The sequence below is a fragment of the Chelonia mydas genome, chromosome 9 (assembly GCF_015237465.2).
Source record: "Chelonia mydas isolate rCheMyd1 chromosome 9, rCheMyd1.pri.v2, whole genome shotgun sequence".
NCBI classification, from domain to species: Eukaryota; Metazoa; Chordata; order Testudines; family Cheloniidae; genus Chelonia; species Chelonia mydas.
The window spans coordinates 6,276,691-6,292,872 of record NC_057855.1 but is presented as its reverse complement, the minus strand read 5'-3'; the positions used below and the strand labels follow the sequence as shown (position 1 = coordinate 6,292,872).

General features: G+C 51.6%; 1 protein-coding gene across 1 annotated transcript; it reads right to left on the bottom strand.

Moving 5' to 3' along the window:
- Positions 1-712: 712 nt before the first annotated feature.
- On the bottom strand, positions 713-14,982 carry B3GNT7 (UDP-GlcNAc:betaGal beta-1,3-N-acetylglucosaminyltransferase 7). Its single transcript, XM_027820301.3, has 2 exons — positions 14,742-14,982; positions 713-2,350 (listed from the first exon to the last, which is right to left on the bottom strand). The coding sequence occupies exons 1-2, from the start codon at positions 14,750-14,752 to the stop codon at positions 1,156-1,158; spliced, it is 1,206 nt and encodes a 401-aa protein (XP_027676102.1). The 5' UTR covers positions 14,753-14,982; the 3' UTR covers positions 713-1,155.
- Between the last annotated feature and the right edge of the window lie 1,200 nt (positions 14,983-16,182).

Genomic DNA, 16,182 nt, shown 5'->3' with positions numbered 1-16,182 from the left:
GGCAACTCTAGGGGGAGGGGTAGCCGACTCCAGACTGTGCCTTTGGCTGGAGAGACAATGGTGTGACCAGCAGTTGAAGGGTACTTGTCCAAGGCGATGATGAGCCATAGGCAAATGAAGCCATTAGAATGGGGGTGGCTGCAGCCTATTGTGCTGGGGCAGCTTGCAACTGCGCTGGCCAAACCAAATTGCGATTCACTGGGTGCTTGTTTTGAAATTCGCAATCCCCCATCTCCTTCCCCCTAGGAGAGAGAAATCTTTGAGGAATTCACACCAGGTGCATTCCTCTGTTCAGGGGCTCCCAGGCAAGAGGATGACACAGGGACGCTGCGTGGCAGGGCATGTGCCAGTCAGTCAGAATCATAGGACTGGAAGGGACCTCGAGGGATTGTCTAGTCCAGTCCCATTCAGGGTAGGACTAAGACCATCTAGACCATCTAGACCATCCCGGACAGGTGTTTGTCTAACCTGCTCTTAAAAATCCCCAGTGTTGGAGATTCCACAACCTCCCTGGGCAGTTTATTCCAGTGCTTAACCACCCTGACAGGAAGTTTTTTCCTAAATGTCCAACCTAAACCACCCTTACTGCAATTTAAGACCATTGCTTTTTCTCATATCCTCAGAGGTTAACGGGAACAATGTTTCTCCCTCCTCCTTGTAACAACCATTTATGTACTTGAAAACATATCATGTCCCCTCTCAGTCTTCTCTTCTCCAGACTAAACAAACCCAACTTTTTCAATCTTCCCTCCTAGGTCATGTTTTCTAGACCTTTTATAATTTTTATTGTTCTTCTCTGGACTTTTTCCAATTTGACCACATCTTTCCTGAAATGTGTCATCCAGAAGTTTCCCCCAAGATGATCCCCGTTCTCTCTCTCTTTTTCTTTTCTCTCATTCTCCTTTTTCTTTTTCAGTGACCCCCCAACCCAGTTGGGGATAAAAAACGCAGTACAGTACAAAAATACCCCATTAGAAACCTTCCCTCCCCCCGAACACAGTCTCTCTTCTCTCGTTGCCGGAAGAGAAGGCTCTGGAGTAGTCCCAAAACAGTTTGTTGCCTTCATCTGGTTCTAGGTTCTTTCCCCTCGCCCCGCAGGACAAGGTTCCAGCTGCTCCAGCCCTTCCTGACGCAGCTCCTCAGGGAAGCCACACGCTAAAGGACGTTGAGCTTTCTGGAGCAGGTTAAGTTACTGTGGACCAGGCTCCACATCTGGAGCAGCTCCAGGGGCAACAGTTTGTGAACCACCATCATGTACCGGTAGAAACACGGCTCCTTGTTCATCTTGCTGTTCTTGTTCTTCACAATGCCGAAGGTCTTGAAGCCCTCGTGTCTGACTGGCTCCACCTTGAGGACTTCCAGGCACATCCCCAGGAAGACGTCGTCAATGGGGTACAGCTCCAAGGTCTCTGAGGCCTTGTGGAGCTTTATGGCCAGGGGCCCATCCATGAGGAAACCACCACCACCCGCATAGGGTGGGTAGTTGTTCTTGTTGTAGAGGGCGCTGGGGATGTAGTACTTGTTCTCTTTCTTCCGGATCGGCCTGGCCTTGTACAGGACGTCTCCCACAAAGAGGTCTCCTTCCTTCTTGTTCTCCAGGAACTCCAGAATGTTGCTGGGGCTGACGAAGACGTCGTCATCCCCCTTGAAAATATAGCGAACGCTGTCACAGTAGATGTTGAGCCACTTTAAGAAATGGACCTCCTTGAGGGTGAGGTTGAAGAAACTGTCCAGGAAATTCCATTGTAGGATATCCCCATAGATGTGGTTCTCATAATCCAGCAGCTTCTGGTAGTTGGCCCTCTCTTCTTCTTTGGAGGCCGTGCCCAGCAGAAAGAGAGTCTTGATCTTTTTCCCATCCACTTCCTTCTCCTGGCCCCAGGTCCTTCGAATGGCCTCCCGCCGGTCGTGCTGCGTGATGATGGACTTGACCACAATCAGCAGGTAAATGTCACCCCTGCACTTCTCTGGGTGGTTGATCAGCATGGGAAAGTACCTACAATGCCGGTAAAGCAGGAACTGCTGAAAGTTGGGCTCCAGCCCCTTGAACCAGTCCATCTTGCTCATGTTCTGGTTGGCCGTGCAATTGATAGTGGTGACATCCCAGGATTTCACCTGGTTCTCAGTGACTCCCTCCGCCTCCAGGTGGGTCTTCTCCATCTTGCTCTTCCAGAAGTGGCCGGTCTTGGAGAAGATGCCATCTCTCTTCTGAGCTTTCACAGGCTCTTGGTGCAATTCTTTCTGCTGTTGGCCCGGCATGAAATGGCTAGGAGTCATCCCCCTCTGCAGTACTGTCACCATGATCACCAGCACAAAGGACAGGCAGACACTTTTGTAGATCGTCTTCTTCCTAAAGAGACAAGATGTATGGTTAAGGCAAAGATGCTGTCAGCTGGGGTAGAACGTCAGCGGTCGGCCCACTCTGTGCAAGAATCTTTTATTCTTACAATCAGAGAGACGCTGCTATGCAAATGCCAGACAATGCTTATTACATAAGAGAAGGAAACTGAGTGCAACAAACAGGGAGAACATAAGAACAGACATACTAGGTCAGGCCAATAGTCCATCTAGCCCAGTATCCTGTCTTCTGACAGTGGCCAGTGCCAGGTGCCCCAGGGGCAATGAACAGAACAGGGAATCATCAAGTGATCCATCCCCTGTCGCCCATTCCCAGCCTCTGGTAAACAGAGGTTAGGGAAAGGAGTACTTGTGGCACCTTAGAGACTAACCAATTTATTTGAGCATAAGCTTTCGTGAGCTACAGCTCACTTCACATCATCCCTGCCTACCCTCCTATCCTCCATGAGTGTATCTAGGATATGTTAAGGGTGAGGGGTTGGGGGGGGGGAGAGGCAGCCCCACTCCAGGGTACGAGTAAAGCCAATTGACGTTTTTTGTCTATTCATTTAAGAAGTTTTAGCCGGTTTACAAATTCTCACCATGTAAATATCAGACACAAAACAACACTCATTAAAACAGTGAGGGCAGAAAGTTTTCTTGCTGAAATATAGGGTTCCATCAAAACTGATTTTTTTGCAGTATCAATTCCAGTGAAAATTTTCTATTTTTCCACCATAAATGTCAAAATCCGTGTTCATTTCCAAGTGCCTTAAAATGTCGTTTTGTTTCACATTTTTGGTTTAGGGGGAAAAAAGCAAATCAGAACGATATTTTATGCTGAAATGTCAGTTCGAAAGCTCAAATTCCATTTCCACTTAAAATGTTGTTTAGGTCTTTTTTAAACAGAAGGGGAAAAAAGAACCAACCCCATCCTCACCTTCATATTTTGCTCTCACCCCTATATTTTAAGTTGAAATGAAATGAAAATTGTCATTTCATTTTAAAATGGCGATTTGAATAAACATTTCCATTTTGAAACAGTTCTGAACTCCCTTTGGGGAAAGAAGTGGAACTTTTCAACCTAAAAACATGAACCAAATGTTTTCATGGCAAAAACGTAGGTTTTCTGCCCAGGTCTAGGTACATATGGTTTACTTTCACATTTGTAAGGAGGGTAGGAAGACATCCTATGTCATTAATTGACTAGTATCCCCAGGCACCGACTCCATGGGAATGGGTGGGTGCTCTGCACCCACCGGCAACCAAACTCCCCACCCCAGCTCACCTCTGCCTCCACCTCCTCTCTGAGCACGCCTTGTCCCCGCTTCTCCTCCCAGCGCTTGCTGCCACAGCCTAACGACCCGGGGGAAAGACGGGGGTGGAGCGGGAATGCGGCGCGCTCAGGGGAGGAGGCGGGGATTTGGGGAAGGAGTCCAATAGGGGCAGGGAGGGGGCCGAGTTGGGGCGGGGACTTTGGGGAAGGGGTTGGAATGGGGACAGGGCAAGGGTGGAGTCGGGGCGGGGCGAGCATCCACGGGCGCCAGGAGAAGTTGGCGCCTATGGTGGTATCAGGGGGTAGCTGCGTTAGTCTGTATCCACAAACACAACAAGGAGTCCGGTGGCACCTTAAAGACCAACAGATTTATTTGGGCATTAGCTTTCTTGGGTAAAAAACCCACTTGACTCGCTCTCAGCAAACTTTTGTTTTCAAACTTTTGGGGCAGATTTTTCTCAGTCTTCAACTTTTGCACTCTCAAAAGGCTGCATGTTAAACCCCTCCCCCCTTCACATGCTCCTTGTAATTTCTCCCGGACATAACAACTGCTGGAAGCGGAGAGTCACCAATAAATCTACACAACCCGTCCGTCCGTCTCCTGCTCGCTCATCGCTAGACACAGTCAGACGTGCGGGACGCTACCAGCCGTGTGACAAGCGCTGCTGATCTAACAGGTAGAATATTCCTCCTGTGATTACTCATGGAGGGGCATTTTCCCTTCTGTCCCTGGGGCAGAGGGAGGGGGCAATACCTGGCCATTGCTGAGTCCATTTGGATCTGCCTAATGCAGGATGCTGGGAAGTTTGCTACGCCCTGGATGGGGAAAAAAGAACCTCCTTTCCTCACCCGCCATCCCCACTTCCCAGGGCTGCTGTCCCAGAGCGCTCAGAAGAAGCCAGCTCTCTGCTGTCTGTACTGAGGACGGGACCCGACTGCGGTTATCTCCATAGCTCCCAAACCGGCTCCAGCCCTGCTGCTCCCGCCCTCACATCTGCTCCAATTTCCTCCCGCCCCACTGCCCCGTGAGGGTCAGGACTTCTCCCCCAGCCAATGACCTGTTTGCCCAGCCAGGACCCCGTCGCCTTCTCCGAACACAAGGCATTTGTGAGATGCTGAGCGGAGCTGGCAGTGGTGGGGGCAGGGAAGGGGTGTAGCATCGGGGCTGTTGATTTCATGGAGCTTGAGGCACAGGAAGTGTGCTGAGCTGATGGGATCCCCTGGGAAGGAGCTGCTGCTCTGGAAAGCGTTTCCCAGAGACGGCGCGTCCCATATGGACGGTAACCTCGCCCAGAGCCCCGTCCGGGTCACACGAGCCCCCGTTCTGTAGCCCGCATTTCCTCCCCCTCCATCCAATGCAGGCTGATTCTTCCCAAGAGAAAATCAATGAGACCCGCTGCGCCAGCCCCCATCCCCATTCCAGCCCCTCTAACACCTTTCCCTCTTCCCACACCGAGGTCTCTCCCCTGCTCTCCTCCATCTGACCCCTTTTCCTGCCCCTCAGGGCCGCTGACATCTCTCCCCTTTTCCCTCCCCCTCCTCGGCCTCTCACTCTCGTCTGCCTCCTGCTCACCTCTTCCACGTCCCTCCCCACCCCATCCCCGGCCTCCCAGTTGCTGCCCCGTCTCCCTTCTCACCATGGGCGGCAGGTATAATAGGCCAGGGGAGGCTGCCAGAGCCCTGGTTGCGGGGTTTGGGGGCGAAGTTTTTGCTTTATAATGCCCCATGCACGTGCTGGGGCGGCTGACGAGGCAGCATGTGCTATTCAGCGTCCTGGGTTCCTCAGTCATCTCCCTCCACTCCAAGGAGATGACTGAGGAGCCCAGGAAGCTGAGTAGCACATACTGCCTCCTCAGCCGCCCCGGAAACTGCATGGGACATATCAAAAGCGTCTTCGAAGAGACCCTTTCCCCGCGGTGGCTTGGGTCTGGGGAGGGGAGGGCAGGGGAGATGCGGCTGCAGCTGGCCCAGGGCTCCTCTGAGCACTTGGGGGAGGGGGTCGGGGCTTCGGATGGCCCAGAGCTCCTCCGGCCAAGCGGGGTGGGGGGACACTCCAGCTTCAGCCAGCCCGGGCTCCTCCGAGCAAGTGTGTGGGGGCGGTCTTGGGGCTTCAGGCAGCCTCCAGATGAGGGGGGTGGGTGGGCTCAGGGCTTCTCCGGGTGGGAGGCTTGTGGCTCCGGCCGCGGGGAGGCAGGGGGGCTCGGGGCTCTGGCTGCCAGGGGGCGGGCAGAAGGGGTGGAATTGGGGGCTCGCCTCTCCAAAAGGGGGCTCCACCCGCTGCCCATGCTTCTCATGGCTAAGTTCATCTAACACACCATCTACAGCTGCTGCCTCAGGGCCCTCCCATCCAGCGCCAGCCTGGACCTCTCCTCCCTAAGTCCAGCTTCCACCCTCTCTACCCCACTGAGACTGTTCTCACTTGGTCTCGAGCAGCCTCAGTCATCCTCCGTCCTTGTCCTATGTCTCCTCTCCGCCGATCACATCCTCGTCCTTCTTCTCCTGGCCTTTCAGATATCATCCTCTGCAGTCGTCCTCCCTCCTCTGCCTCTGGTCACTGCACCAGCCGCTCTTTTGGCAGGTCCTTTCCCACTTTCAGTGGGGGTCCCATGGGGCTCTGTCCAAACCCATGTCTCTTCCTGGCTTGTCAAGCTGACATCACTCCTCCCCACTCCTTCAAATCCCTGCCCTGCTCGTCCTCGCTTTCAGGGTTCTTGCCTCTCTGTGTGCTAATGCAATATTGCATTTCTGGGGTGCTACAAAGGTTCTGCTTGAGGCTCACAATACCCCAATCTTGTATCGATCTGCTTCTCCCACCGCTCTTGCGCTATGGCACGACAACCCTCAATGCTTGATTTGTATCCCTTACTCCCAGAACTCAGCTGAGCAGAATTGGTTTGAGCTGGGAGTAGGCAGGTTACTGCTGACGGCGAAGGCGAACATTGTTGCAACGTTTGAAGAAAATTGATTACATTCATTCCAGGTAACAGATGGTTTGAAAAACAGGCCCCGGGCTGGAAATGCTGGTTTGGTTCTAAGGCCCTTGGGGTCTTGCTAGCCCCGAAGCAGTTGGTTGTGACCCCCTGGCAATTTGGCACAGAGTTAAATCTCCTCGGAAACTCACACGCCACCCATGTTGGAAAAACATCATGATTAAGCGAAAACTATTAGCCATTGTATCGCACTGAAAACTGTTACTAGCGGGTCACACACTTCATAGCTGGTGTAGGCCACTGCACAAGTTCACTGCACAGACTTGGGGCTCCTTGAATCCTTCACCCCACACGCTGCCTCTGTACCACCCTCCCATCCCCCTCTTTGTCAGGGACAACTCCCCCCTTCCCTGTGTACCCCCCATTCCATCCTCCAAAATACACACACACACACACACACACACACACGCTTTTGTGTGCTCTCCATTCCTCCTCCCCCCATTTTCCTCTCCACAGCAAGGGTGTTTGTGCCTCCATTCCCCCCGCCCATTTCCCCACCACTCTATGGCTGTGCTAATTAGATGGCAGGGGACTCACCTGTCTCACATTGTTCCTTTTCCATTTTTGTCTGATTTCCCCCCAAAATCAATAGGATTCTGGCCAGGGATGCCTAGAACATTCCCTGACATTTTGGAATGGATTGGGTGCACCATTCGAAAGTTATCATGTTACAAACAAACAGAGAAGAGCCACCCAGCGGAATGTGTGGCCTTCGCAAACCCAGCCCACGAGCCGTTTGCCAGCTGGTGGCTGGCTGCAGCATAGGGAAAACCTAAGCGTCCGGCTATGCTTTAACCCTGGAACAAGGGGGCTTCGTTATACTCAAGCCGTAGCGGCCTGTGGTTTGGGAGATAAAGTTTTCCCGGGTTCCACTGCGCTCTTCGATTTTAACACTGGATTTTGTGGCAGGATCGCTTATGGTTTCACAGTGAGGGCATTTCCTTAGAGTTGCAGGGGGAAAACCTGCAGCTATAAAGAAATGCTTTGAATATGAAGCCCACTCAGTAGTAGCTCCGGAGTCACGATCACAAGCAAGCTATCTCATAAGCGGTAGCTATGGGATTTCTAACTTACTAACCACAGCAGTGTCTGATTTGTGTCCCGTATAAAGCAGGAAAAGCATTTCCATGATTATTTCAGGGTACATGAGAATTCTTCTGGAAAATTTCAAAGTAATTGGTCAAAGGAGGAGCCTGTTCCTGGGTAGGGCCTATTTTGTATGTAATTATTGGCTGGTTGAGGGAAATTCAGTATCGCTACCCCCAAAGTGTTCAAAGATTGCAAGATCTGCCACCCCACACTGGAATCCATACAGGGTATCATCAAACAACTATAACGCATACTTGATGGGGACCTATTCTGAAAGAAATCTTCCCTGAACCCCCAATTCTGCCCTTCAGACGGCCCCCCAGTCTCTCCAAGCTCAGCAGCAGCAGCTAGTTCCCCACAGACCAGGACACACTAACTCCAAGCGGCACCAGGCCCTGCCAGAACAACAGACGCAAAACCCGCAGACACATCTCCACTGCTGCAATGATCAACGCCCCCTGCCTCAACACACCTGTCAAGATCCATGGGTCCTACACGGGCCTATCCCAACAAGTGAAGTACCTCGTCCAGTGCACTCAATGCTCCAATAACCAGTATGTGAGTGACACCAGACAAATCACGGCGCTCTCGAATCAACTCCCAGAGGAAAATGATAAAAAACAAAAACACCCCCAACCCCTGTGAGTGAACAGCGGCAGTAGCTCTGTTGGCCGGACATAACACTGTCCACACTGGCACTTAGGTCGGTGTAACTTATGTCGCTCAGAGGGGTGGCTTATTCACACCCCTGAGTGACATAACTTGTACTGATGGAAGCTGTAGTGTGTGTAGATAGCCTCTGTGTGGCTCGAAAGCTTGTCTCTCTCACCAACAGAAGTTGGTCCAATAAAAGATCTTACTTCTCCCAGCTTCTCTCTCTGATATCTTGGGACCAACCTGGCTACAACACCACTGCATACAAAAATCACATATCCGGCCTCTCAAAATCGCAAGATTGGCTTAAAAATCATGAGCTTTTTTAAAAATCAATTTTGGATACCTTCTCTTGGCCTTCCAGTTTGAGCCTCTAGTTCAGGGGTGGCCAACCTGTGGCTCCGGAGCCCCATGCGGCTCTTCAGAAGTTAATATGCGGCTCCTTGTCTAGGCACCGACTCCGGGGCTGGAGCTATAGGCGCCAACTTTCCAATGTGCCGGGGGTGCTCACTCCTCAACGCCTGGCTCTGCCACAGGCCCTGCCCCCACCCCACCCCTCCCTCCCCTGAGCCTGCCGTGCCCTCGCTTTGCCCCCCACAGAGCCTCCTGCACGCCAGCTGGTCAGAAGGTGCAGGGAGGGAGGGAGGGAGAGGCACTGATCGGCCGGGCTGCTGACGTATTACTGTGGCTCTTTGGCAATGAACATTGGTAAATTCTGTCTCCTTCTCAGGCTGGCCATCCCTGCTCTAGGGAGCACTCAGGTCCCAGTTACAAGCTTTTCTCCACAGCCATGGGCTAGAAACATACTTTTTAAATTAAAGCTGCGATTCACGTGTCATACTTATCTCCAGGAGCTGGGGCTTTAAGTAAAACATCCAATATCGCTATGTGATAAAATCACAAGAGGTGGCAACATTGGCTGTGACAAGCCATGGGAATAACCTGAACTTCGTTAACATTTTTGCTGTGAGAATTTCTTTGTTTTTATAAATTATATAGGGTTAGTGCAGAGATTAGATGCTCTATAAGGCCTCTGGATTCCCACAGCTCAGCGCAGAGGTCATGCTTTCTAAAATGTCCCTGGACTCTCTTTGCCCAACAGAAATTTGACGATGCTCCACCTTCCTCTGCACGTTAGGTATGATCTGCCGAGTTCCCAATTTCCTTCTGCTTCCTCTTACCCTCAATAAACTTTATGAAATGCCTGTCAGGCCAGACAGATTTTATAAGGGACCTGTCACTATATCAAACAATAAGGCCAGATTTTGTAAATAATTCTTCCTTATGTTTTTTTTTTTAATTAAATGGCCCTTAACTGTATCCAAAACCTGAAGATTTACAATCAAACTGTTTTTTTAATTAATGAAAACCCCGAAGCTGGTCATTTATAAGCATCTATAACTTCTTTGTATCTATTAATAATGTAAAAAGCACCCACGTGGTAGCTCTGGTTACAGCTAAGAGTATGGAAATAAACAGTTACGGGAAGGTGGACAGATATTGTATGTGATATTTTATATGTATATATTTATCTGAGACTGTATGAACTGTGAGAGTATTTGAATATTTATCTACTTCCCCTTAACTCATTTCCATACTGCCATTTGCTTCCATGGTGTTGTTTTATTTAATGTAAAAGCCTCATGTTCCATATATAGGAGCAATCTTAACTCCAAGTTATTTAAATTAGTTTGTTAATTAACCTTTTGCCCTCTGATCCATCATTCCCGAGTATATTCCCACCTATTAGCAATATCAGCTCTATGCTTTGAATTATAATCAATTATGTCACTACATGCATCTGACGAAGTGGGTATTCACCCACGAAAGCTCATGCTCCAATAAGTCTGTTAGTCTATAAGGTGCCACAAGATTCTTTGCCAATTATGTCTAGTAATCCCAGGGCTTCCTAGTAAGATGGTACCTTCCCTTCCTTCTTTCCATCCAGCTAACCCTCCTCTTAACACAGCCCCACTGCAATCACAGCACTGCCATGCCATTTGTAAGCAGCACATTGTTCTCTCGGCTTGTACCTTCTGTCCCTTTCACCTACGCTATCTCGGTGTTGTCTCTGTTTCGATGGTAAAGCCCTATGTTGTAGGAACTATTTCTTATTCCATGTTTGTACAGCGTCTAGCACAACAGGGCCCCATCTCCAGTTGGCCCGTAGACACTATTGTAATAAACGTGATAAATAATCATTACAAACTCGTGACAATCCCGCGTCTGTCAATTACATTTCAGCCCCAGCAGCCGGTCCACACGAACACTACAACCTTATTTCCAGGAGCTGATACTTCTGCAGCAACAGTAATCAAGGTGTCAGGAGCCACGGATCTCTATGGGAAAAGGGTGAGGCGGTCCAGTGCCCAACCCACACACATGTGGGCAGCTGTAGTAGTCGGGGCTCAGGTTTTCGTAACTGACCAGGGTATAGCCCTGACAACAAGACTCTCCAGCACCCCAGCAGGGTATGTCTAACCCCCAGCTGGAGCTTAGATTGAGCGAGCATGGTCCAAAGAGCAGCGTGGCCGTGGAAGTGTGGGCGGCGGGTTAGGCCAGCCGCCCAACCACAATCCCGTCCCAGACCCTGGGTGCACACTGGGAGTAGCTAGCCGGCTACGCTCCATTTTTAGCGCACACAGACATCTCCCTGATCTGGAAATGACACCTCCAGTGCCCGTGTAGATGCACCCTTAGTCTTACCTGGGGTTGCCACCCCTCCAGGATTATGTCATGCGGTGAAATGTCCAGGAATCCGGCCAACCAAATTTGGCAACTCTAGTCTTACCCCAGTAGGCACCAGTGCTTTCAGAAACCCAGGCAGCTCAGAACATCTCACTCATCCCTTGTCTGCCTTTCTCTCCTCCGACCTCGACCTCACCGTCTGCTGGGTCGCATTCTAGGACAGCGCTTGTCCCAGCCCCAGTGTTACAGCCGTTATTTTTACTACACCCAGCCAGGTGCTGGGCACTTTGCAGAGCAAATTGAAAAACAAGGTTCCTGCCGCAAGAGTTTGTCAGTCTTCTTATGGCGTGGCGCCCCACCCCCTGCGCCGTAACAAACAGCAGGGAAGGCCCAAAAGATCATGAGATTACTGAGCTCATTGACATTAGCTGAAGTATTATATCAATCAGCCAGGAGATGTTTCACAAAACACTAACAAAACCCTCGCCCGTACCAGCGAGCTCCTGTGCAATTCATTTACTTTGAACCTGTGTGTAACAGACAGAGACTGGGCTAAATTCAGAGGCAAGCAAGTCAGCGCGAGGGAGTGGAGCTGAGCCTGAACTGATGTCAAATACACCCCACGCAGGGTGTACAGGACACCATCTCAGGGATTGTCTCGTTTCGCTGGATGGGTTTGAGATTGTTCTGGCTGCACTAGTGCAAAGCCCGAACGGAGACACGCTTGAACTGGTTTGAGCCACGCTGTAACCAGTAAAGGGGTGCAACAGGGTAAATAGTTGGATATTAAACAGATCCAATTACACCAGTGACCCCGTCCCAACACACAGCAGGCCTCAGCCTCTTTCACAATCAGACTCGTATCCCCCTCTAGCTCATCACCTCTGAATTTGGCTCACTGGTAATTCACCTGCATGGGGCAGGAAGAAAGGGCTGAGCAGGAAAAATAACTAATGGAAGGATTCCTGGAGGGGTGAGATAAAGTCCTGCTTTAACTTCTCTCTTTATCCACCTTCCAGCTGCACAAGGTGTAAATGCCATCAGAGTAGACTCCCCCATTCATACACATAACAGGCAGTTAGCAAGTTGTCTCCGTGGTTTAATTGCTTTCATTCCGATTTAACACCTGGTGGGGTTAGCTGAACTGAGGCAAACTCCTTATTTCTTCGGGTGCAAACCTATTTCTAATCCATTGGAGCTAAACCAGAATAAGAACGTCCACACAGGAGTTTGTGCCTGGACAGTTAAACCAGTTTTGAGTCACACCTTCAGTTCAAGCAATGGAACTCACTAGTGCAGACAAGGGCTTAAGGGAGTCTGGCCTATAGCACCATAGGCATCATCTCTGCACTGGTTCCCCTAGAGCCCAATTCTCTAACTCACTCCACTGAGCCAGAGCCACAGGACTCACAAGTGTGAAAGATACCTAGGTGAGAGGTAAAACAGACCAACTGGGGGCAGATCCGCAGCTGGTATGAACTGCCGCAGCTATGACAGCTCGCACCAGCTGTGAGTCTGCCCCATTGAGGGTATATGTACCAGTCTGTACAGACCAAGGATCCAGTCCTGCAGTCCTTAGCCAGGCAAAACTCCCAGTGACCTCAATGGGCATTAGACTGAGCAGGGAGAGCAGCGTTAGGCCCCTAGACTGGGAGCTCCTTCCAGGCACCTCACTGCAGGGTAAAAATAATCACTAGCAGTTGGAGCTAGGCCTGAAGCAAACCTTGGACTTGAACATTCCTGAACTAGGAGTTCCAGACTCATGCCACATTCCTCTCCCTGCAGAGATCCCCCAGAATTTTCTACCGTCTGCTTTTATGGGGAGGGACGTTCACGTACAAGGAAACAATGGTCCCAGAGGGAGGCTACTGGGTAATGCTTAACTGGAGAGAGACTCTCTCCCTGTTAACTTCTACTGGCCGCAAATTACACTCCCTTAAAGGCTCCCCTGCTCACTGATGTGTAACTTATACCCTCTCTATACATCCTTTTGGAATCTGGCCCACGGACTAAGAGAATCTGCGCAGGTGAAACTCACCCACTGAGGGAGGGAGAGAGCAGGGAAAGGTGCTGAGGCCGGATTCTAATCACACCCATGTAACTCAGGAGTAGCTTCCCTGAAGTCAATGGAGCCACACCAGTAGGAAGCCCACCTGAGATCAACTCTTCCCCAGGAAGGGATGCTTTAAGTTGGCCAAACTCCGCTCTCACTTGCCTCTTCTTCGGTCTCCCCCAGCTTGTAGGTCACACCGCGTACCCTTTGGGTGAGTCATGCCACCTTGGAATCTAGTCCAAGCCTTTATCAATCTAAATTCTCTAATTAAGAACAAACAGATCCCATTCTGGATGCTGGCCCTGTATGGAATGGAAGGCCCCCCGGGTGAGTCCATCCATAAATCCAAAGTCTCTGGAGAGACCGGCAGGCTTTCCAGTCCCATGAAAAAACCCCTTTGACTGGACTGGAATCTCCCTCTCGCTCTCTCTTTTTTAATTCCTCGTTTAGATTCAGTTATTAAGCTGGCTCTGCCACTGGGAACACAGGGATCTCAGAGCCAATCCCACCTGGGGACTGGGGAGCTCATGGGATCAGCTCTAGAACCCCGGGGTTCCAGACTAGAAGTTCGGGTCCCACTGGCCCCTGGCCCAGCAGGGGAGTGTGTTTCATTCCCTTTCCTCTCTGCGGAAGCCAGGAGGGGCCATGACTTTCAGACAGGCCCCGCGGTGGCCAGCCGGCTAGTTGGTAACACGGGGCTCTCTGCTGACATGTCCCTTTCTTAGGGTTAAATGAAGGGAGAGGGATTTTACACTGAAAAACGTCAGGAAAACCAGGTCCCAGTGGGGCCCCTGAACTGGCATCTCCCAGGCTCCACGGACGGAGCTGCTGGAATAACCAATTAATGGCCACTGCTGCGGGGAGGGTTGGTCCCATTCCCTACCCCCCCAAACTCCTCTAATGGGCAACAGTGCCCTGCATTGAGGAGCCGTGCCCCAGGCCCCAGAGGGGCTGAGCTGGTTCCACATGAATGCCCGTACAGTGTGCAACGAAGGGGGGGGGGGGGGATCTCAGCAACCGAGCCGTGCGCTGATCTGGGGGGAGATGTGCCCCACCGCCCATGCCTTCACCTTCCCCCCAGCGCCAGCTCCGGAGCCCGCCCGCTGGGAAACTCAAAGGAGCCTTTGGGCGGCTGTGAAGATGCAGAGGGGGAGGGACACAGGGGCACCGATGGTGCAAAACACCCCCCCCCCCGACCCAACCCAACCCAGGATTTGGTCCCGAAAAGCGAGCGGCACCAGCGGCTCGGCGAAGTCCCGCGGGGGCTTTGCGAACGGGGCCGAGCTGCGCTGGGGATGGAGGAGAAGCAGGCGAGCCCCGGGGGGACCGGACCGGCGACCTGCCCATGACCATTCCCCCAGCCCGACTCCTGCGGTGACTCCCCAGATCGTCACCCAGCCCCCTTTACAGCCGCGGCAGCGCTCCCCGCTCACGGGCGCCGGAACCCCGCCCGGGGGCACCCCCAAACCCCCGGGGTTCCCCCGGGGCTGACCGCGCCTCTCCAAACGCTTTGCCCCGAAGCCGGTCCGGGGGCGGCAGAGCCCAGCTCGGCTGCAAAGTCTTTGCCTCAGAGAGAAACGTGGGGGGCGATGATCTCCCCGCATCTCCCTGCCAGCCCCCCGGGGAAATCAGCAGAAAGCCCAGGCGCACTTACCACGGCAACATGCTGGGGTCCCGGGACTGAGCTAGCGGTGCTGCTGGATCCCGAGAGGCTCCCTCCCTCCTTCCTTCCTGGTCCTGGGGCTACACAGCTGCTGGGAACTCACAGGGCTGGCTTGGCTTTGCCCTCCTCCCTGCCGGCACACAGAGCCCTCTGTGCTCACTGGCCTGCTCCGCAGATCTCTGCCTCTTTCCTCCCCTCAACTCACTGAGGTGGAGCCTGGGCTGCAGGTATTTTAACTCTTCAGCTGCTGGGCTGGCAGGACGCCTGCCCCGGGGCCAAGGAAGCCAAGGGGCTCTGCCCCCTGTCCCAGCGAAGGCCTGGGCAGCGCCATGTCAAAGGGCAACGGGCTAGGATGCATTGGTGGTGATCGCCCTGTGGCTGGGAACGAGCTCCCCGCACCAGGCCCTTTTGCCATTTTGCTTTCATACCCGCTGGGTGCCGGGCGACTTACTGCTGGGGCCCGTCATCCCCAAGCGGATCACTGTCTAAGGTGGTGGCATCTTAAATAACTTCCCCCCCATATAGCAGAGCCGTGTACTTAAATACAGTGAACAATCCAATGTTGTTATATCACTAGAATGGGCCCCAAGCCAAAATCCTATTGCCAAACACACATGAATTTGGGGGAATGTCTGAAATCTCAGCTGTGATCTGGATCCAAATTTTGCGGCTTGAGCCGATCTTTTGCGATAGCCTAGCTTGAGTTACAGCGAAATCTCACAAACCTGGGTGACTGGGCAACAAAACGGCAGATGAAATTCAATACTGATCAGTGCAAAGTAATGCACCTTGGGGAAAAAAAAATTCCCAGCTATACATACACAATGATGGGTCTAAATTAGCTATTACCACCCACAAAAGAGATTTTTGGAGTCACTGTGGAGAGGTCTCTGAAAATTTCTGCTCAATGCACAGCTGTGATCAAAAAGGCTAAATGTTACAAACTGTTAGGAAAGGGATAGAAAATAAGACAGAAAATATCATAATGCCACTATATAAATCCATGGCGCACCCAACACCTTGAATACTGCGTGCAGTTCTGGTCGTCCCATCCCAAAAAAAGATACATTAGAATTAGAAAAGGTTCAGAAAAAGGCAACAAAATTGATGAGGAGTCTGGAACAGCTTCCACATGAGAGGTTTCAGAGTAGCAGCCGTGTTAGTCTGTATTTGCAAAAACAACAGGAGGACTTGTGGCACCTTAGAGACTAACCAATTTATTTGAGCATAAGCTTTCGTGAGCTACAGCTCACTTCATCGGATGCATTCAGTGGAAAATACAGTGGGGAGATTTATATACATAGAGAACATGAAACAATGGGTGTTACCATACACACCAGGCATCCGATGAAGTGAGCTGTAGCTCACGAAAGCTTATGCTCAAACAAGTTGGTTAGTCTCTAAGGTGCCACAAGTACTCCTTTTCTTCTTC